Raw genomic sequence first — 21,116 nt, forward strand, 5'->3', positions numbered from 1 at the left:
CCCACCATCCGTGAGTGACGAAATTCTGGGAAAGCAAACTACTCAGAATACCTTGTGTGGCCGCACTGACCACATTAATTAATTTCTCGCTAACACTGCGGCCCCTAGCGCCAGATCAGTCCGTTCCACTTCAGTGTTCCAGGGAAGAGGACGGAAATTCCCAAGGCGAATCCTGCTATTCTAGCTCTCGTTCGTCGGGTGCGTTGTCTAATACATATTCTGTTTTGTTTTTTTGTTGTTTTTTTTGTTCCTATCCACTACACACCAGCACTCAGCCGACCTTGAAATCCACAAAGGATTTTGCAAAGGATTTTCCACAAAGGATCCTGCTTTTTCCCGCACAAAAGTGAGTTTTCTTTGATGAGTCGTTCAACTCCACGGATCTTCATGTGTTTTCTCTGCTGCTGTGTCACAACTACGGACGACACTATCTTTTTCACTCAAGTAATACACGTTCATCTCTTTCACACGACAAAGACATACGTACGACACGCTAGCATTCGTTCAGACTGACACGTTCACACAGGTAAATAAGTTCAAAAACATAGGTTTATTTACAGAATTTACACATACAACCATTAGTTCTATTCTAACTTACCTAGTCTATAAACCTAGCACCTAACTTCATGGGGTTGGGGAAGAGGGGGTTGAGTGACGTGAGCGGGACCAAGACACCTTGCGGTATGGTACTTCTCTCGTACTAAGATCCAGAGTTTTACTGTTTTTCCAAGCAGCAGTCTGCTGCACCTGGACCAGCGGCTGTGAAGGGGGCCCGGCCTTGGTCAGTGGATTTTTTACATCTTTTCTTTTTCTTTGTCTTTTAAGGAAAGGTCTGGTGAAGGAACATCCAAGCATTACACATGCTGATGTCGAGTCACAAGCATGTATAATATACAATTCCCAGGCCGTAGGTAGGCGGGTCTCGGGTGGGAGGCATAGTCAGCGTATCATATTCTGGCTGGACGTGCTTGGAGTCGCAAGCCGCTGAACACAGAGTATTTATCGAGCATGAAGGTCTAGAAGCACGTTCGTGCATTGAGATTGCGGGAATTATTTTCCACTAAGGGGGGGGGGGCCTGCAAGCAAATACAAATTGACTGTGAAGTTTGTTACTGATGTGTGGCCACTCTGTGAACCGAGAGGCGCTGCAGCCTCTAAGCAAGATATGTAAATGGTGCTTTTTTCGTAGTTAACGACACAGTGAAACTTTCTCTTCCAGTTTCTCCATCATCAAACAAACAACTACATTAGTCTACACCAGGGTGGGCAAAGATCTTTGGACCGTCCCTTCAGCCAAAATTTGAAATGCATTTGATTTCATTTTTTATTTAGTCAGCCTTGGTTAATTTCATTGAAATTTATTTTATCAAGCACAACAGCGCCAGTCCGACATCTTTATGAGCTATTAAGACGAGTCAGCAGTCAAGTCGCCGAGTGTTTGACACTATCCACTACCAGTATGCCCTCAGACTCGTCAACTCTTTCCCTGGTAAGATAAGATGGTGAAGCAAAGGCGAACCGCTCATTGATTCACGTATACTAAAGTTGACACTCTTACACAGATGACGCAAATAACAACATGCAACAAACAAACAAAGACGACGCTAGAAATACACTGAACAACTAACACTGCTCCACAAGCATATGACCAACAAAACACTTTATCAGACATAGAAAAGGCTTCTGGTTCTGGAAACAGCTCTCAGAACAGACAATGTACATGGTGTAATTAAGTCCATTTCACATGCGCCGCTACTAATGTGCTTTACTTACCGTGCTGCTCGCCAACTGTTGTGCGCAGACACTATTTCTACAAGTGATGCAATGAACCCGTTATCAGTGGGTGCTTCCTATCTATAATTGCGTCTGATGGTGACAGGACTGTACAGTTAGCTGCGTGTGTTGAGAAGCAGACGACCGTCCACGAGCTGCGTGCCTTTGGTTTGTACCAAGACTGAGGAACCCGTGAGTCGCCATCGGGTTTCTTTCTCGCGTGAGCACTGTTCCATCTCCGCCTCTGAAGCTCCTTCACCCTTAAAAAGACAAATATCTTCTCGAGACAAATTTCATCCATCTCTAGTAATTATACATTGCCCTCCGGGTATAATACACTGCCAACATGTTTTTATCCTTTGTTTAACAGGAAACGACGCAGTGGTGTCACACCTTCCTTGGTTCAAGACAGAAATAACAGCTCACAAGACAAGAGCTGCTAACAATGGAAGACTTTTGCAACGGAGAACCATTCTGGGTAAGTGGCAGCACATTGAATAAAATAAGAATATATTCTTTTCTGTGACCTGAAGACTTATAGGGTGTACTGAACGCCCTATGATCAGCTGAAAAGTTCTTTCCTATCTCCTGTCTATGTTTCCTGATCCTGCCTCACCTGGGTCATCAGTGACACCTTGTGTGCGTCTGACCCTGGCCGTGAAATTTACAGATAAAATTATTCATGCATGGCAAGCTTGTGGTTTATTTTTGTGTGTCTGTATCTTTACCTCGGGTGTTTAGCATCCTAACGATAGACTACTGTGTGAAGAGATTACCATTGACCGTGCAAAGCCTTTATCATTACAGTCATTTGGGTTTTAGGAACTGCACATGTTGACTGAAGCATGTGTTAATATTTTATTGCTGTCGATATTTGTCTTCATGTCAGGTTGTTGTTTTTTTGTTTGAAATACTGTTTTTGTAAGTGGTAGATGTCCGCACTTTAATGACCTAATGGCGTGCAGACGATGAAGAGACGAGCTGTACAAAGGGCATTGCCTGATTTAGTACGATTTATTTTTTACAAAAACTAACAATGAGAGAGATTTTATTCTCTAGCAGCCGTACAGACAGGTCACATCCCGAAAACACTAGTGTGAAAAGGATTCTTAGACTGAAATCTCTAGTAAGTAATACGTTTCGTTCGATTACCATAAAATGAGTTAAGAGAAAAATGTGGAATCAAATAATCTTTGATTTTTAATATTCTGTTAATGCTTTCTTAAGTGGCATGCTTCTGGTGCTGATAAATAAACGCACGCACACACCAACATACAATAGTGTTATCACAAGCACACAAAGGGTTCCGCCAGTTCTGTCGTCTTCTGTCTCTTCCTCCATCTCGCCTCGAAGACCTCTACAGAGTTTACAAGTCACGTGATATCTCGTGGAGTCCCGATCTTCAAACTGTGGTGCACGTACCCCTACTGGTACCCGAAGGTATGACGGATGGTACGCGAGCACCATGACTAAGTCTTAGACTAGTAGATGTGGATTAGGGTTGGGAGGTGGTACTCAATTCCAATTTTCGTAAGTGGTACTCGTCTGAAAAAGTTTGAAAACCGGGCACATGGACTTTTTTTTTTAGGCCATGTTTAGCGAAGATCTATGCGTGTCACTATGTCCCTATTCATGCTCATTATTATCGTTATTACTCCATTCGTCCTTATCAAATCGCCTCAGACTAGATTTTATTCATTTTCTCGTTTATTCTTCATTCGTTTTAATCGTGCACACGCATGCAAGCACACCAGATAAGAAGTGTGAGGTACCCTGTCTCAAGTACCCTGAAGTTTTATTGGGTCTCGATAAGTACATATAAGTACAGATATCTACAAGATACTGGGTCTCTCACCTAGATAAACCTCCGAGATAAGCCACCGAGGCTCACTGCCTTGCCCTAGATTTTTGAAGAATAAAAAATAGTGTACAAAGTTGACCTGAACTTTAATGTAGTAAACACTTCCCACTTTTGAAGAAAGAAGTCAAAGACCTCGACATGGGTTGACCCTCTCTAAGCCTTGTCACGTAATTTGTTGCTTTATCGTTACACCACAACAAGTAACAATTACTTAATATACGTTTTAAAAAGTGTTCCGAGCATGTTTACCATCTATATTTAATGAGTCATTATTCTGTTCCATTTATTGACCCATTGTGCCATGTTATGCGGTTACAAACATTTGTAACGGTTTGTCGATTGACCCATAAACAAGACTATTGTTGTGAAGTGAGTTAAGTATCATCTATCTTTAGAAATTGAGCTCATATCTCATTTGTACAGAAATAAAACACACACACACACACCCATGCACACACATACATGTACGTACACGCGCACGCACACCATTATCTTCACTTTTGAAAACTGAGTTTGTCAAAACTAACACACGCACGCGCACCTATAATACTACTTTTAAGTCTCTGTTATATACCTATATTTATATTCACATATCTGCAATGGAAAGCAATGACACTGACAAAAGTGCACGGAAGGGAAGGAATGGAACAGTTTGTTACAGTTGCTTTTCTTGTCCTGTTTGAATTTCAAGACTTCGTGATCGTTTTGTACCATTTTCCACATCCTGTCTGACTAGCCAAAACTCCATCTCCATTTTGTACCATTACCACATCCTGTCTGACTAGCCAAAAGTCCATGTCCATTTTGCACCATTTCCACATCCTGTCTGACTAGCCAAAAGTCCATGTCCATTTTGCACCATTTCCACAGCCTGACTGTAGCCAAGAACAAAACCTGCCACAAGAGCAAGAAACGTTTCTTTTCTGCCACACTGTGACATCGGTAGGAAGATTTGTACAAAGACAACTGGGTCTGTCATCGTGCTAGTACAGACTAATAGGACATTATAAAACTGGAGTACAAAGAAGTATCAAAGGACCGTGTGACGTAGCGTGACGTGGCAGTATAAACAGTCATAACAGCTATATGTGACGTGCTGTAACGTTTCCCCTCCAGGACGTGAACCTGACGTGGAACGGCGACTGGCCGCAGTTCACCGAGTGTTTCCAGGACACCGCCCTAGTGTGGACTACCTGCGGTTACCTGTGGTTTGTGACACTGTTCTATGTCTTCTACCTCGGCAGCAGACCCGACATTCCAGCTCCTGTCACAAAACTCTTCACCGCAAAATTGGTGAGTGTCACGTGTCTCCAAAGAACCAACCACGTGTTCTGGACCTCAGGGTCTTTTTTCATACTCCCTCGGTTTTCATTAGTGTGGCTGTTGTTCTAAGACTGTTTACTTTTAGCTTTAGTTTTTATTTTAGAACTTTGTGTTTGGTTATTTTTAACGTGACATCATGTGTAGTGCTATGTACTTTGTGTGTAAGTCTGGTGTAGTTTACACACATCAATGTTTTATCGGTTTTTTTACTATATTACTCTGCTCTGATGAGGATTGCGGGATTTCTATTGTAGCTGTCGCACAGTTCTTCTGTTGTGTTGTTGTCCTCTTTCTGTTGTAGTCTGCACGTGGTACACCATTCAAGTTTTTATATTGTTGTGGTCACACACTTGTTCTGTTGTAGTTTGCATGCGGTGCTCTGTTCATTCTGAGACTTGTCCAGCTGCTTCGCACCTTCGAATCTTCAGAGACTGCATCGACGGCAGAACTAACCTCCTACGCTTTGCATCTAGCAACACTAGTAAGAATAATATTTTCTCTACATATTTTGTCACTTAAACTTTATATATCTTAATTCTGTAAGAGTATATAGAGGTTACCTCTGTCTTTCTTTCTCTGCCTCTCTCTGCCTCTCTCTGCCTCTGCCTCTGCCTCTGCCTCTCTCACTCTCTCTCTCTTGTTTTTCCTGATTTTCTGTTCTTGCGATCTGTGTCCGAAGCATTTACTCTCATGTTCGTTGCATTTGCAGCTGCTGGCAGCAAGTCTGATAATATTGGAAAGAAAGAAAGGACTAGTGACATCCCCTGTGCTATTTGGCTTCTGGATTATTTCCGTGCTGGCAAACATTATTCCATTCTACTCAAAAATAAAACTACAGGTAAGGCATTTACTAAAGGCTTCCATCACTAGTACCTCCATGATGTTACAAAAAGTGTGTCGTACACACAGTGGACAAGTTCTGCTTATCTATCGCTTCTACTTCTTTATCCTTCGTTATCCTTCTTTGTTTCTTTCTTCAGGAAAATGTTGACAACATCTTCAACTTCATGCTGTTTTACGTTATATATGGATGTACCCTCGTCGCACTTATCATTTTCTGCTTCGCCGAAGACATTCCTCCAGGAACCTTCAATACGGTGATTGTTAAACATAAGTGTCTACATGTGGTGTTGTCAGTCATACATATAAGTCTTGAACTGTTTTATGGAATCAGCGAGCTATGCGCCCCCTACTATTTAGTATTATAGTATTTAGGCTGTTTTTCTAGCTTATTTTCTATGATTTTTTCCTCTCCTAGTTTCCTCTTTCTCCCACACTCTTTCTCCTCCTTACCACCATCATCATCGTCAATCAATCATTATCCATCATCCATCCTTCATCAATCATCTAGCAGCAGAAATAAAAGTAGGAGTGATAGAGTGTCAATCGTTATTTAGTTGAGAAATACATTTGCGGGGTAATATTTCTGTAGATAATTAATCTTTATGCTTGTTTTTCGTGTTTCGTGTCCTGATCCAACAGAATGGAAACCCAGAGGTGAAAGCTTCGACGCTGTCCAGGATTACATTTTGGTGGATAAATAGGTAAGACTAGCCTAAACAGGTCACGTGTTCTCCAGTCTCTACGTTCTACGTTATGTGATCGCTGGTCTATGATTGTATATTTGTTTGCTGTATTTGAAAGTACATCCTTTTTCTGTCTTCAGGCTCGTGATCCAGGGCTACAAGGGTCTGAAAGAAAAGGACCTCATTCCTCTGAATCCAAGAGACACAACTGCTGAAAACGTCCCCATCTTCCAATCCCACCTGAGGAAAGAGCTCGAGAAGAACAAGGCTGGCCTCAAAGAAACATTGTAAATATCTCAAATATCGGAAGTCTTTGCTTGGTTATGTTTAATTACTTCACTGACTGACGGCGGTGTTGGACAACAAAACATTGATAGATGCATTTGAAGACTGTTTATACTTGACTGGTTGATTGTGTCCTGGTTTCATAGATGTGTGAGTAGGCTTGATATGAAAACGCAATCCAGTTCTTCGCATCAGTCCAGTTCTTTACACCAAAGGAGCATTTGAATATACGGGAAGTGGATAGCTGAGTAGCTAGGGCATCGGCCTCCGAGTATTCGGTTCGATTCCCGTGAAATGCAGCTTGACAAACTGCTGAATGAGTACCTTTTCAGGACTGAGAAAGGAAAACAGATATTTATTTCTAATGATTATCTTTGCCAGGGAAAACAGCTGGTACACGACCTCGAAGAAGTACACGGGTGTGAAATACAAGAAGCTGCCCGACGAGAAGTCGCCCCTGCTTGCCGAGCACAACGGGGTGGCGTTTGAAAAGAGCGATGCGCATAAAGCAGGCGCTGGTGATAAGGCTAGCAACAAAGACACTCAACGGAAAGGCAAAGCTTCCATCCTCACCGTGGTCCTCAAGACCTTTTGGGTGCAAATACTCTGTTGCCAGTCTGTGATGGTTCCTTACACGGCAGCAGTTTTACTTAACCCCCTTATTTTGAGGTAAGATGGTGGAATTTTACTTTCATCAATATATGTGTGATGGTACTGTTGTTGTTGTTGTTGTTGTTGTTGTTGTTGTTGTTGTTGTTGTTGTTGTTGTTGTCACTTCGTGTACTTGTTATTTAGGTACCCGCTTATATGAAAATCATTCTTCTGGGATGACCATATACTATAAGCTCACGCCTTTGGTGTCATATCCCTCTCTCTTTTCTAAAGATTGAATTTCTAAAGCTAATTTCTTGCACTGGGCTATCATCCCGTTAGACATTTAATTGTTTTGTTGCTCTTGTAAGCCATTATTTTATACAGCGCTGGCTTTAAAAGATTATCAGCTTTCTTCTCTACTTGTTTTATTTCATTAAAATTACTGTTTCTAACCTCGTTGTGTTGAGCCGATTCCATCGTTTGGGCAATAACAAGTCCTGAACATTCAAACAAACCCGTTGCAGGGAGATGATAAATTTCACATCAAACCTGGAGGAAGCAACGTGGAAAGGTTACGTCTATGCATGTGGCATGTTTGCGATGTCGACTCTACAGTCAGTGTGTATGCAAGTGTGCATGTTCTACACCACCACTCTCTCCACCCGCATCAGCGCCTCCCTGACGTCAGCTGTGTACAGAAAGGTAAGAGTGTTTCTTGAAAATGTCGTCTGACCACGTTGTCAGTGTATCTACGTCCATCAACATCTACATTTACTCTACTGGTATTCTGAAATTCATGCATGCATGAATTTATTATTATTAGTAGTAGTAGTAGTGGTAGTCACATTTCCTCACTGTAAAGAAGACTCGATTCGCTGTGTAAAGCATACGCAAATGTGTTTGTGTGTTTGTGTGTGTGTGCGACGGTGTGCCCTCGCCAGGCGCTGACAATGAACAGTGAGGCTCGGCGGGAGTCGACAGTCGGTGAGATCGTGAACCTCATGTCCGTGGACTCCCGCAACGTGGAGATGTACGTGACCTACTCCTTCTGGATGTGGATGAGTCCTGTACAGATGGTCATCGCCGTCTACCTTCTCTACACCGTCGTCGGAGTTTCCATGTTCGCAGGCGAGTCTTTAACTTTCTCAGCAGCACCGTAAGCACAAAATCTTTTTTATTTCTCCCAGAGGCATCTTCCTCGTGTTTATCTCTTTTTGTGTCGACGTGTATGACCATCCTTCCAAAGTGTTGTCTCTGCTTCTCTCTGTTGGTGAAGGTGGTTAGAGACAGAAGCTGTGTGTGTATATCTGTTTATCTATGTGTATCTTGTTGGGGGGAGTTGTTGATTGACATGTTTGGGATTTTATCTGTAGTAAATTAATGTTCAGAAACTGAACTCTTAGAAACTGAGGTCATAGTACATTGTACAGAGTGTTATGTACAACACTGTGGATGACTAATCAACATCGCAAAACTTAAACATGATGAGTGCTGCTTTCAATACAGTATTAGTAACATGACGAAGATATTCACTAAGGAATGATGAGCTGCAGCACTTGAACAACATGTCCTTCTTCCAGGTCTGGCGTTCATGGTCCTTCTGTTTACCGTTAACACTTACCTTCTAAACAAGATGCGCATCTACCAGAAAGCAGCCATGACCATCAGAGACAAGAGAGTCAAGGTCCTCAACGAGGTGCTTAACGGAATAAAGGTCAGGGCCCCTCATTATTCCACTTTGGGAACTTGGATTATTTTGATCGACTGATCCTGCAGTTAATAAATAGAAATAAATTTATTTGTAATCTTTTATGAAATATCTGCCGTTGCCAAGGATTCGATGTTGTAACTGTACACGTGTCCTTGTTCAGATTTTAAAGCTGTACGCCTGGGAGCCATCATTCCAGGAGAGAGTAACGGACATCAGAGACCAGGAGCTAAAACAACTGCTCAAGTCGTCCTTAGTGGATTCTTTCCTGTCTTTCGCCTGGACCGCCGCCGTCTACTGGGTCAGCATTGCCATCTTCATTTTTTTGTTCCTGTTGGTGTAAACTGAGAAAGTGCTGAGGTTGTCGCTGTTTCCCTCCTCCTTTCTCTCCCTCTCTTTCTCTCTGTCGCCTGTGATTCCTTCCTTAAGTGAATAAAACATCAGGAATGCCACTCATGCATGGAATGGATGAATGAAGAATAAATAACGAAAATACTTAGAAAGGAACTCAGATGATAATTGTTTCTACTGTTGCAGATGACTCTGTTTACTTACATGACCTTTGTCCTTGTGGATGACTCACACTACCTGGATGCCTCCACAAGCTTCGTAGCCTTGTCCTACTTCAACGTCATCCGACTGGCCCTCAATGTCATGCCGGCGATGATCAAAGAGGGCATAAAGGTTGTCAAGAGCTTTTACATGAGTTGATGAATGTTACTTTTGTATTAACATTTTTAATTGAGAATATATAGCCTAAAAATACCGCACAATCTTTTAAGGTAGCAGTGCTGTAAAAGAATGTCGTTATCATCATCATCGTCATCGCCACCGCCACCGCCACCGCAACCACCGTCATGAATTTTATTTCGATGGTCCAAGCCATGAACGCTATACCTTTCTTTTCCTCGAGAGCAACATAATAATAATAATAATAATAATAATAATAATAATAATAATAATAATAATAATAATAATAATAATAATAATAATAATAATAATAATAATAAAAAATTAAAAAGACAAAGTAATCTGTTAGATGCGAAAAAACTAAATGTATTTGATAATTTCTTGCAGTGTATCGTCTCACTGGGCCGTATCAACAACTACATCAACAGCGAAGACTTGGACACCTCAAATGTGTCACGTGAGACGAGAGATGGTGGGTGCCAGGTTCTTGACTCTACCCATAGATATCTGGTTTTATTTTAGGGGCAGTCCTCTCCCCTGATGATGTTTTTGCATCAAGAAAAAACGAATAAAGAGACGCATTCAACTTTCTGTGATTGCTATGGGAATGAATAATTTCTTTGACTTGATATTAAGTTGATAGACTTGCTTTGGCTACATCAGCGATAGCCACTGGTGTAGACAACTTCATCGATAGAGATTTGTTATAACCACCATCTCATTATTGTTTTGTTTGTTGTTGTTGTTGTTTTGTTTTCCGATAGAGACTATAGGCTTCGACGTATGTAAGAATCGTTCTTTCTTTGACTTAATAATAGGGCGAGATAGTCTAGTCAGTAAAGTCTGTTCCTTTGTTCGTTACTTGGTTTCTTTGTTCGTTCGTTGATTTCTTTGTTCGTTCGTTTGTTTCTTTGTTCGTTTCTTTGTTCGTTTGTTCGATAGGAGAAGGATGAGCAACTATTTTTGACTTTATGGAACAACTATAGACACCAATCCTCCTTTGACCACGCTTTAAATCCCGTATCGGGTTGAGGTATTAGCGGACACTGATAGACCTGTACTTTACACCATACGTCACCTTTAAACTTTATAGTTATTTTTTTAATTTTCCTTTTCTAGAGTACGCAGTGAAAGTTGAAGATGGCATTTTTGCGTGGAGCAGGAAAGACGCCCCCACACTGAAACAGTGAGTAATTAAAAAAGAAAATAGGAAGAGAAAAAGACAGAAAAGACTGAAAAGAATTTGAAAAAATACCTTGTATTGGTGTGCACCTTTCCCAACTAAAATCTCCAGTATATTTGTATAAGCGTTTAAAAGCAGCGAACAGTTTAATCGAGAGTCTGAAAACCTCCAATAGTTAGAGCCTGGAATTCTGAATTTGCTTTCATTATTTGGAAACACTGATGAGACTTATTTTAATGCTAGACTAGTTGAGATTATGCGTCTAATTAAAGAGCGAGTGAAGTGTGATTTCTTTTTAATGGTTGAGTAAAGTTCAGTGTAGCATACTGTCTCTGGATGATACTCTAAAACTCGAGATAAAAACCTCGTCTTTCATTCTCTAGATACACATGAACAAACATCGCCATGCATAGAAAGAATATTCGTCAGAATATGTTTACATGTTTACATTGTGAAAGCTGGGAGCATAATTAGTTGCATCAGTGTACAAACATTACGTCACGATTTGTCCTCGTAAGGCCCTCAAAGATTGATGAAGATAGTACACAATACATGCATTCATCTCTATGACTGATTGTCTAATACAGAATCAATGTCAAGGTGAAGAGAGGAGGTCTTGTGGCAGTCGTCGGTCAGGTGGGGGCTGGCAAGTCCTCGCTGATTTCGGCCATGTTGGGGGAGATGGAGACACTGCAAGGTCACGTGAACATCAGTGTAAGAAAGGGTTGTTCGGTTACACATTTCGAATTGTGAACACAATCTTGTGTTAAAACAGATTTTTATACAACCCCTGTGAATGGATGAAAACTCATAAATTTTCTTCTACAAAGCAGTTTTAAGGTTTAGACATGTTGCACCACTAAGACCTGGGGGTTACTTTGATGGGTTCGCTCGCTCGCATGTTAGTGTGTGTTGCTCCTTAGGTCCACCATCAAGCATTGTTCATTCTTTCACTATGAACACACTTTAAAATTTAAAAACTTCTGTATCAATGCCCCGGAATATTGACTGTGTCAAGTCATTAAAGCTGTTTCTATTAACACTAGTAAAAGCATCAGCCAATAGAACTCAATGGCGGGCATACATGATGCCACTAATACCAGTCAGGACAGGATCATTCTAATTAACTTTCAAAGTTTCCCTTGCTGTCCGCAGGGATCAGTGGCCTACGTCCCGCAGCAGGCCTGGATCCAGAACGAGACTCTGCGCAGCAACATTCTCTTTGGCGCCGATATGGATGAGAGGAAATACCAGAATGTTTTAGACGCATGCGCACTGAAACCTGATCTGGAAATACTCGCTGCTGGAGATTTGACTGAAATAGGAGAAAAGGTCTGTCTCGTCTTGTCTCTTTTTCCTTTGGCCGTTTGTTTTGTCTTTCATCACAGACTCACTCACTTGGATGTGTCTTTGGTAATCATCACTTGGATGTGTCTTTGGTAATCGTCGCATCTTTTGATGTATCTTAGCAACTTCTCGAATGTTCTGATAGCTCTGGGATGTATTTACTAATTACTCTCAAAGCGTGTTTATTCTTATTTTCTTTTATCTTAAGGTTTATCATATTATTTATTTGAGTGTGAATTCTAATTTATGATTGTTTTTTAAGAGTCGACATCTTCATCCTCTATTTCTCTCATCTTTCTTTCTACTCCTTCAGGGCATCAATCTGAGCGGTGGCCAGAAACAGCGGGTGTCTGTCGCACGGGCCGTGTACAGTGACGCTGATGTCGTTCTACTCGACGACCCACTTTCGGCAGTGGACAGTCACGTGGGCAAGCACATCTTCTCCAAAGTTATTGGCCATGGCGGACTTCTCGACGGAAAGGTATTTTCCTCTTTCTCCTTGTTCCCGTCGACTTTTTTCTTTGAGTTCCCCTTTCTTGTTATTACTGTTTGGAAGAATGCTGAAATCACTATAAGAGATGACTCTCTCACCTCGGCTTTTCTGGTCATAGTCGAAACGGATGATGATGTGATGATGATGATGATGATGACGATCTTTCATTTGAAATATATAAAAAGCAAGTTGAAGAAAATTGTGTTTATCGACAGACTTCAATCAACGTGTGGCATATCATACATAGCACGTGCTAAATAAATAAAACTAAAATTAACTGAAACTTGCTGATCGCGTGACTGCTTAGTCCATTAGAGATGTACATTCGCGGTCATTTTTTGAAACCTGCGACTGCGCAGACGCGAATCCTGGTGACGCACGGCCTGCAGTGGCTGCCCAAGGTGGACAGCATCTTGGTGATGACGGACGGGCGGATCTCGGAGATGGGGACCTACAACGAGCTGCTGTCACACAACGGCGCCTTCGCACAGTTCCTTACCACCTACCTCACGCAGCAGGACGAGTCAGAAGACGACGAGGACGACGAGGAAGGTAAGTAGTTACAGCGATCACGTAGTTGTGGGATCTCGTAGTGTCGTAACGCCGTAACAATCACGTAATATAGTTGTACAGCACTCTCGTTGTATTGGAACTACACAGAGACCATGCTGATATAGGATATCAGGAGTGAGTCCTGCTTATTCTGACAATCGTTAACTCTGTTTGTCTGGTATATCAGCGCAGACTGTCAGGCGGCAGATTTTGCAAAGACTGGTGAGCGTCCATTCTGACAGTGAAGCGTCTGGAGATGAGAAATCCAAAGATCAGCTTTTGGAGAGATTCAGGAGGTACTGAGGTTTATATCGAGGTGTCTAAACAGCGGTGTTTCCTAAATATTTGAAGCCATTCCTAACTACATTTTATGCAACAGTATTCTGATCAAGTGTTTTATGTGTCACTAAAACAAATCATATTCAGGACACAAATTGTTTCAAAATCGATTCCAAACTAGGAAATTATATTTATTACACATTCATGTTCTTCGTGGATTTTGTCCCCATTGTGTTTTGTCACTGTAGAGAAAGTAAACTTTTAGTTACTTTTTTAACCCCCTAGGGAGTCTGAAAGCAGCCAGAAGAAAGACAGGAGGAAGAAGCATGACTCACTGTCTAGTGCATTCTCAGCCAGCTACCAACGGCAGACGAGCGAGAAGAAAGCACTGAAAGAGAAAGAAGAGGAGGCTCCAGACAAAAGCAGGCTCGTTACGGAAGAAGAGGTCGAGTCAGGAAGGGTAAGCACAAACTGTCAGCGCCAGGAGTTCAAATCTTGCATTGGTAACCGCTGTGTCAGTGTAGAGAAGACATGTTTATTATACGACAGCTGTTATTGTTGCCTGGGATTAACTTGGATCACAATAATGTTGTGTGCAGGTCAACTGGGGTGTTTACATAGACCTAGCCAGAGCGATGGGCCTGAAGTATGCATCCATCATGCTGCTCTTCTTCACCATCTACAATGCAGCATCCCTGGGAAGCAACCTGTGGCTGAGCGAGTGGACGGACGACACGGAGTTGGCCAACGCGTCTTTGCCGGCCGACAGTGACCGTCGCCGACAGCTCAACGACTTCTACCTTGGCCTGTACGCTGGTCTGGGCATCGCACAGAGTGAGGAGGACATTTCAAATCTCAGCAAATCACAAACACATTAGTGTTCCTATCAATTAGTCTCTTCTTACAATGAAAATATTTTATTTGTACTAAAGTACTTTGTAGCTAGAGCTCAATGATAAATAATATCACATAAATATCACTAATCACTTAGCCACTCATAATAGCATAATACCAAACCAGTTATTCATCTACTCATTGTAAACAATAAACAATGGTATCCAGTTGTCACTCATTCACTTATCAGACAGTGAGTAATAAAATCAAGCAAGTAAAAATATTACACAGGGTTAGTGTTTTTCTTGTGCTTGGCACAGATCACATTCACTGAAATCGCAGTCTGAACAAAAATAGAATAAAATAATTAAACTGATTTTTTTTTTCTTCAGCTGTCTTTGTCATTGTCTACGCTGTCATCATGGCCTTTCGTCGCATCCACGCCGCCCGAACGCTGCACCGCTCGATGCTGGTGCGACTGCTCCGAGCGCCCATGTCGTTCTTCGACACCACACCGGTGGGCAGGATCCTCAACCGCTTCTCGCAGGATATGGACATGGTGGACGGCGAACTCTGCGTTTTCATTGAGATTTGGTGAGAGTCCAATGAGATTTTGCGAGAGTTCATTGAAATATGTTGAGAGCTCAGTGAGATTAATTGAGAAGGAGGAAGGCGGAAAATGACCAGAACTTTAGTAAAGAGGTTAGAAAGGTTTTGATATATTTTATTTATATGCTCAAATTGGGTCTTTAAGATTCTACAGGAGTAAGTGGAAGAGAAAGATGAGGTATGACCGTAACCTCTAGGCTATTTGTCGCTCAACGTTCCAGCCGCCCACTCACAACTTCAAAACAACAAAAAAATGAAATCCTCAAAATAATTAAATCTGAAGTTCACTATTTGGTCTTCCTTTTTCCGTACAGCCTGAAAGTGACTTTTGTTTGTACTTCTTGTCAAACTAATCATTTTGTGTACACAGGGTAGACAGTCTAGAGAAGGTTCTAAGCACAGTCATCGCCATTAGCTATACCACGCCCATCTTCCTGGCCGTATTCGCCCCTGCCTTCGTCATCTACTACTTCATTCTGGTCAGTTGATACCATTTGCAACAAAATCTGAAGAATTACTGTATTGCATCGTATGTTACCCACCGTGATATTACTTGGCATTGTTTTTATCTTTACAATTATCATTAATTATTATTTTAACCCAAAGCTAATCGTCAGTAATTATTTCTAAACCAGCGATTTATTACCACCAATTTGTATTTCTAATCCAGAACTTAATTTGGATTAATTATGACTAATTATTATGTGTAACCCAGCGCTTCTACATTGGCACTTCGTGCCAGCTTCGCCGCCTGCAGTCCAAGCTGCGGTCGCCCATCTACAATCATTTCAGTGAGACTCTGTCCGGCGCCCACGTCATCCGCGCCTACGGGGCCCAGCAGCGCTTCGCGGCGGATTCCGAACACAAGGTGGACGCCTGCCAGACCTGCAACTACAATTCCAACGGTGCAAACAGGTCTGTAGCTACCACCAGACAAACACGCTGATAAAGGTCTCGACCTGAGTAGACAAACAATTCGTCTGCTACACGAGTATTCTTTATGTGGTTGTAAAATATGAACTTTGTATGATTCTGTATCATTCTGGTGGACGTGTCAACAGATGGTTGGGAGTTCGTCTCGACTTCATCGGTTCCATCTTGATTCTGGCTGCTGCCACTTTTACTGTGATATCACGGAACACCTTGTCAGCTGGCATCGTGGGGCTGTCTTTGTCGTACGCCATGGAGGTAAGAAGAGCGACGAGTGGTCAAAGCCCTTCCCGAAGTCTTTCATCACTGCCATCACTCACCTTATATTTTGTCATTTTATTTTCGAGAGAGCTACTATTTTATAGGCAAGAACATCAAGCATTCTTTAATAATTTTTGCGACTGACTTCATTCCTTTTCTGAACATTGGTCCACAGGTGACAGGTAAGCTGAACTTGTTGGTGAGAATTTCCACGGAAGTAGAGACCAACATCGTTGCAGTTGAAAGGATAGGGCAGTACACCAAAGTTCCCAATGAGGTATGTCACTACTACTGAGGAAATATGATGTCACGATTGACAAGGTGTGTCACAACTAATGTGATGTGTCACTACTGACGAGATATGAGATGTCACTTAATGAGAAGGAATGTCATTGCTGAGGAGGTATATTCTATTTCTTGCACACTAACTAGTTTTTCTTGACTGTTTCAACACTAGGCGCCGTGGTCTGTCGTCCCTAGGCCCCGACCGGACTGGCCTCAATATGGCAACGTGCGTTACAATAACTACAGCACGCGCTACCGACCCGGCCTCGACCTCGTCCTCCGTGACCTCAACTGTGAAATCCGGTCAGGCGAGAAGGTAGCTACTGTGACAAGCAACAGCATCAGTATTAATAGTGATGATGATGACGAGGGTGTATTAGTTATCACGAAGTAATCGAGAAAGTTCATCAATCAAAAAGCCAGATCAACACATTTTTATCGTGTGTACAGTCGACGTGTACACGTGCAGATAAGGTGTATCATCAATCATCAGTCATCATCATCATCATCATCATCTCCTCGTAGTTTTCTTACTTCTTGTCATTTTCATCTCAATTTTTGTTTCATTTTAATTTACCTACAATGCCAGCTTCTCTCCTTTGATTATCCTTTCAGATAGGAATCGTGGGACGAACAGGAGCAGGCAAGTCGTCAATGACTTTGTCCCTCTTCCGCCTTGTGGAAGCAGCCGGCGGACAGATTCTAGTGGACGACGTTGACATCGGGACCATTGGATTGCACGAGCTTCGCCAGAAAATCACCATTTTGCCTCAGGTTTGTTCCTCCCCTGCTTCTACATAATTTACCTTTATGACCTCGTCAACAAGCTTAATTCAACAATATCGCTAGAAAATAAACATGACCTAACAATTCTTTTAGGCATGGTATGTCCATTCAAAACTGGCTCACGTTGACTAAGAAGTAATAAATTATTCTGGAACTTTTGTGAACGTCACACCACAAGTGAAAAGAACAAAAATGCTAAATTTTTTAAAAAGTGATTTTATTAGTTAAATATATTGTCAAATTGTTTTCTATACGAAAAATATCATTACTGACAAACTTCTGAGCGAAGTAACATTATACAGTGTCGAATTTTTTTAAAACAAAACTGAACACATCTGTTCTAGGATCCTGTCTTGTTTGACGGAACCCTTCGGATGAACCTTGACCCCTTTGACATGTACACTGATGAGCAAATCTGGAAAGTACTAGAGCAGGCTCATCTCAAGAACTTTGTCCAGGATCTGTCCGATGGCTTGGGTCATCTATGTGGAGAAGGGGGTGCAAGCCTCAGGTAATATAGAAATGATTTCTTTGTAGCTCATTTCGTATAATGCACTATTATTTATTATTATATGATTTAATATTTTGAACAATGGGTACAGTTTTTTCTTTCCTGCCACACAGTGTCGGCCAGAGGCAGCTGCTGTGTTTAGCCCGCACGCTTTTACGAAAGACCAAGATCTTGGTCCTCGACGAAGCCACCGCAGCAGTGGACATGGAAACCGATGATCTCATCCAACAGACCATCCGAAGAGAATTTGCGGAATGCACGATACTGACGATAGCCCATAGACTAAACACTGTTATGGACTATGACAGGTGAGGAGTTCGCATTCATACACGAAGTTTTCTCCTTAACACAACAATGAAAATAACTCCTTAAAAAGTGTTTATGGTCCACCATACACTAATTGTCTAGAAGTGAAAACATTCCAGTAGTAGATGTACGATAGGTGGAGCTGACTGCAGAAGATATCCTTCAAGTTTCCAGAGATTTCTGCAACGAAATATATCCAAGACGTCTCCTGCAATTAATGTGTATGGAACCGTTGATACTCTACAGGAGGCCACTAACATCAGGCCTCCATGTATACAGAAGAGATGAACATACGATCAAAATGTTCAATAACTAAAGAACAATTCTTTTCAGAAGTAGCTCCTGTAAAATTAAATCTCTCAATACGTTTTCTCTCATGTAATGTCTTAATATCAATGCCTTCAATAATTAGGTCCATATTTACTGTTTACTACGCACTAATTGTGATTAATACACCCTGTCTCTGTCTCGTCATACTATTTAGAAAATCTTACAACGAAGAATTGTTCACACACACACACTGTGTAGACCGAACCTCATTCTAGAACATGATACTCTTGATGTCCTGTCCAGATTCAGTCCACTAGTTCGGGAACAGACGAAGATGGATTTATGGAGACACATCAGTTTTTACACTTTGATAAATTCACTGATTAAACCTGAAAAAAATCATATTTTTAAATTGAAAAATCCATTACTCATATAAGTTCAAACGCCATTGATCCGTTCACAGCATATATATATATTTAATTTCTGTCATTGAAGTGAGACATGTTCCTGACACGTTCTTTTATCACAGGATTATGGTGATGGACGGAGGACGGGTGTGTGAATTTGACAGCCCCTCCCACCTCCTCGAAGACACTAGCAGTATGTTCTACTCTATGGCCAAAGATGCGGGTTTAGTCTGACTCTCGCAGCAGTCGGGTCGGTTGCCATGACAACCTTCAGACTTTTGTGCGTCGGTGAATGCATGGTGCGTGTGTGAATGCCTGCATGCACGCTGTTTTATTTGAATGTGTTTCAATCTGTGTACACATGTGCACACATGGGATCTGAATGCATCTTGAAGGAGTTGGTCACAGTGTCACGTGGTATTCGGCAAACCTGTGATGCTGTGGTTGTACTAAATAGTTGTTTAGTAGACCAGAAGACTGTCAGTTTATTTTCCGATTTTGAAAGATATTCTATGTGACCATTTGGCATAAAGAAAGGAAAGGAACTAATATCGCACTTGAAAAATGCTTTATATTGGGTTGAGTGGTTTTTCACATTTAATTCCATCTGCCTTTCAACCGACACTATTATTGAGAGCGTCCGGGCTTTACACACTGTCCTTACCGTTTTGCGATATTACAGACAACTCTATATCTATTTTCTACCTGTCTTTTCACGTGTGAATGGGTGAGACAGAAACCCATGGTTTAGAAGCGATATATATATATATTGTCTCTCCGGGTTGTATCATTTTTCCTTTGTAAGCCAGTTTTTTCACTCACTGGCAATCCAGACATGCTTTATATGAAAAATGACTAACCTCCCACCTTTCTCTGCTGACCATATCCTATTTCTCCATATCTACATAATCAGAAGGGTTTTCCGCTGCCACAGTCGTTGTGACAGATCAGCTTCATTGCCAGCAATCTGTCATTCCAAATATATTACCCACGATGATAATTTTGTTTAAACAGACATCTAAATTATTATTGATTTAACTAATTATTATTATTTTTGACTTATTGTAGTGTCTTAATACCAAGTAAATCGTGGTAAGTCCGACGTATATTATTATGATAGTGTTTGTGTACCAGATGAAATGTGTGAACAAAAAGATTTCACACAAAAAGAAAATTTTTCATGAATGTCGCAACGTCAGACCTGATTTTTCTGGAGCAGTTTTATGCTCGAAATTTTTTCAATTCATTGTCATAAGTCGTGTTACAAGTGTCATCGTTTGAAGCCACAAATACTTTATATACATAGTTCAGTTTTTCTTGAACTGTACTTCTGTTTTTCTTGACATCTATCTTCTGACATAACATCACATACTGGTTTCCTGCTGACATATGTCATGTGTTTATGTAAGAATGCTTTTGATATACCAAACATTTGGTGAAGGCGATGTATCAAAATGTTTGTGTTAAAAACTTTTTTAGTGTCAAATTTTAACACTTTTACACATTCGTTAAGTTATTGCTGAAAGCATTCTTTTAAAGCTTTCTTCTCAGGAATACAATTGTATATCATGGTATTGTAGAATACTATAACACACTTGTGCCTGTTCTTGAATTTTATCAAATAAATAAATGGAAAGAAACCTCAAATATGTATATGGAGTGTTGACTGTTGGACACAACTGCTTTGAGGAGCGAAGAATGAAAATAATAATTGTTGTTACGGTTATAGTGGCGATAGTTAAAGAAATTTTATGCATCAGTATATAAATGGGAATCAACAACAAAAACTTATTTTGGTGTATGCTATACTTCTAGTGTTGTGTAAGTCTCTCTGGCGATTAGCAGTGTCAGGACCTGCCCGGGAGGCGGAGTTGTTGTTGTTGTTGTTGTTGTAGTAGTAGTAAAGGTCTCAGTGAAGGGAAAAACTGCGGGAGGCTTCGGAAGCGTGACGTCAGCGACCTCGCTAAGAGAAACTTTTCGCTTCAAACTTTGCCAGCTATGAAACTTGTTCTGGCGCTAATTCAACAGCTTTTAAACACTATGAAGAGTGTCACGGACCGTCCGCGGACACGCGCATTCTTTCCACAAACCAAAATATCCTGATCGCTTGAGGGTGGGCGTACCTTCTTAGAGGCACGAATAATTATTCAATTCAAATACAATGTCAAATGAAACAAAGGCAAAGTATCAACACTCATAGATTCACTCCTTCATTCGCCACACAAGATATATTACCAATATATTATCATTCGTCCAACGTACTATTAAAGTTAACCAAAAAATCGACTCTCATAAATATTGTC

General features: G+C 41.2%; 1 protein-coding gene across 3 annotated transcripts; it reads left to right on the forward strand.

Moving 5' to 3' along the window:
* The first annotated feature begins 682 nt into the window (after positions 1 to 682).
* On the forward strand, positions 683 to 20,460 carry LOC112565752 (multidrug resistance-associated protein 1-like). Of its 3 annotated transcripts, none has more exons than XM_025241481.1 (33): positions 683 to 1,489; positions 2,144 to 2,251; positions 4,751 to 4,927; positions 5,322 to 5,438; positions 5,667 to 5,795; positions 5,938 to 6,054; positions 6,440 to 6,501; positions 6,624 to 6,770; positions 7,150 to 7,437; positions 7,887 to 8,064; positions 8,304 to 8,490; positions 8,943 to 9,076; positions 9,234 to 9,371; positions 9,608 to 9,754; positions 10,148 to 10,232; positions 10,880 to 10,946; positions 11,531 to 11,657; positions 12,099 to 12,275; positions 12,604 to 12,771; positions 13,143 to 13,335; positions 13,523 to 13,631; positions 13,900 to 14,074; positions 14,214 to 14,448; positions 14,841 to 15,042; positions 15,428 to 15,536; positions 15,773 to 15,972; positions 16,119 to 16,245; positions 16,424 to 16,525; positions 16,706 to 16,849; positions 17,149 to 17,307; positions 17,664 to 17,830; positions 17,944 to 18,138; positions 18,936 to 20,460. In XM_025241481.1, exons 2-33 carry the CDS (start codon positions 2,219 to 2,221, stop codon positions 19,045 to 19,047), a joined length of 4,707 nt encoding a protein of 1,568 aa, XP_025097266.1. In that variant the 5' UTR covers positions 683 to 1,489; positions 2,144 to 2,218; the 3' UTR covers positions 19,048 to 20,460. The 3 variants fall into 3 exon arrangements, with proteins under 3 accessions (XP_025097266.1, XP_025097264.1, XP_025097265.1); XM_025241479.1 differs by having other exon boundaries at positions 684 to 1,993; XM_025241480.1 differs by having other exon boundaries at positions 684 to 1,965.
* The last annotated feature ends 656 nt before the right edge of the window (positions 20,461 to 21,116 follow it).

This window comes from Pomacea canaliculata, linkage group LG6 (assembly GCF_003073045.1).
Source record: "Pomacea canaliculata isolate SZHN2017 linkage group LG6, ASM307304v1, whole genome shotgun sequence".
In the NCBI taxonomy this organism is placed as follows: Eukaryota; Metazoa; Mollusca; class Gastropoda; order Architaenioglossa; family Ampullariidae; genus Pomacea; species Pomacea canaliculata.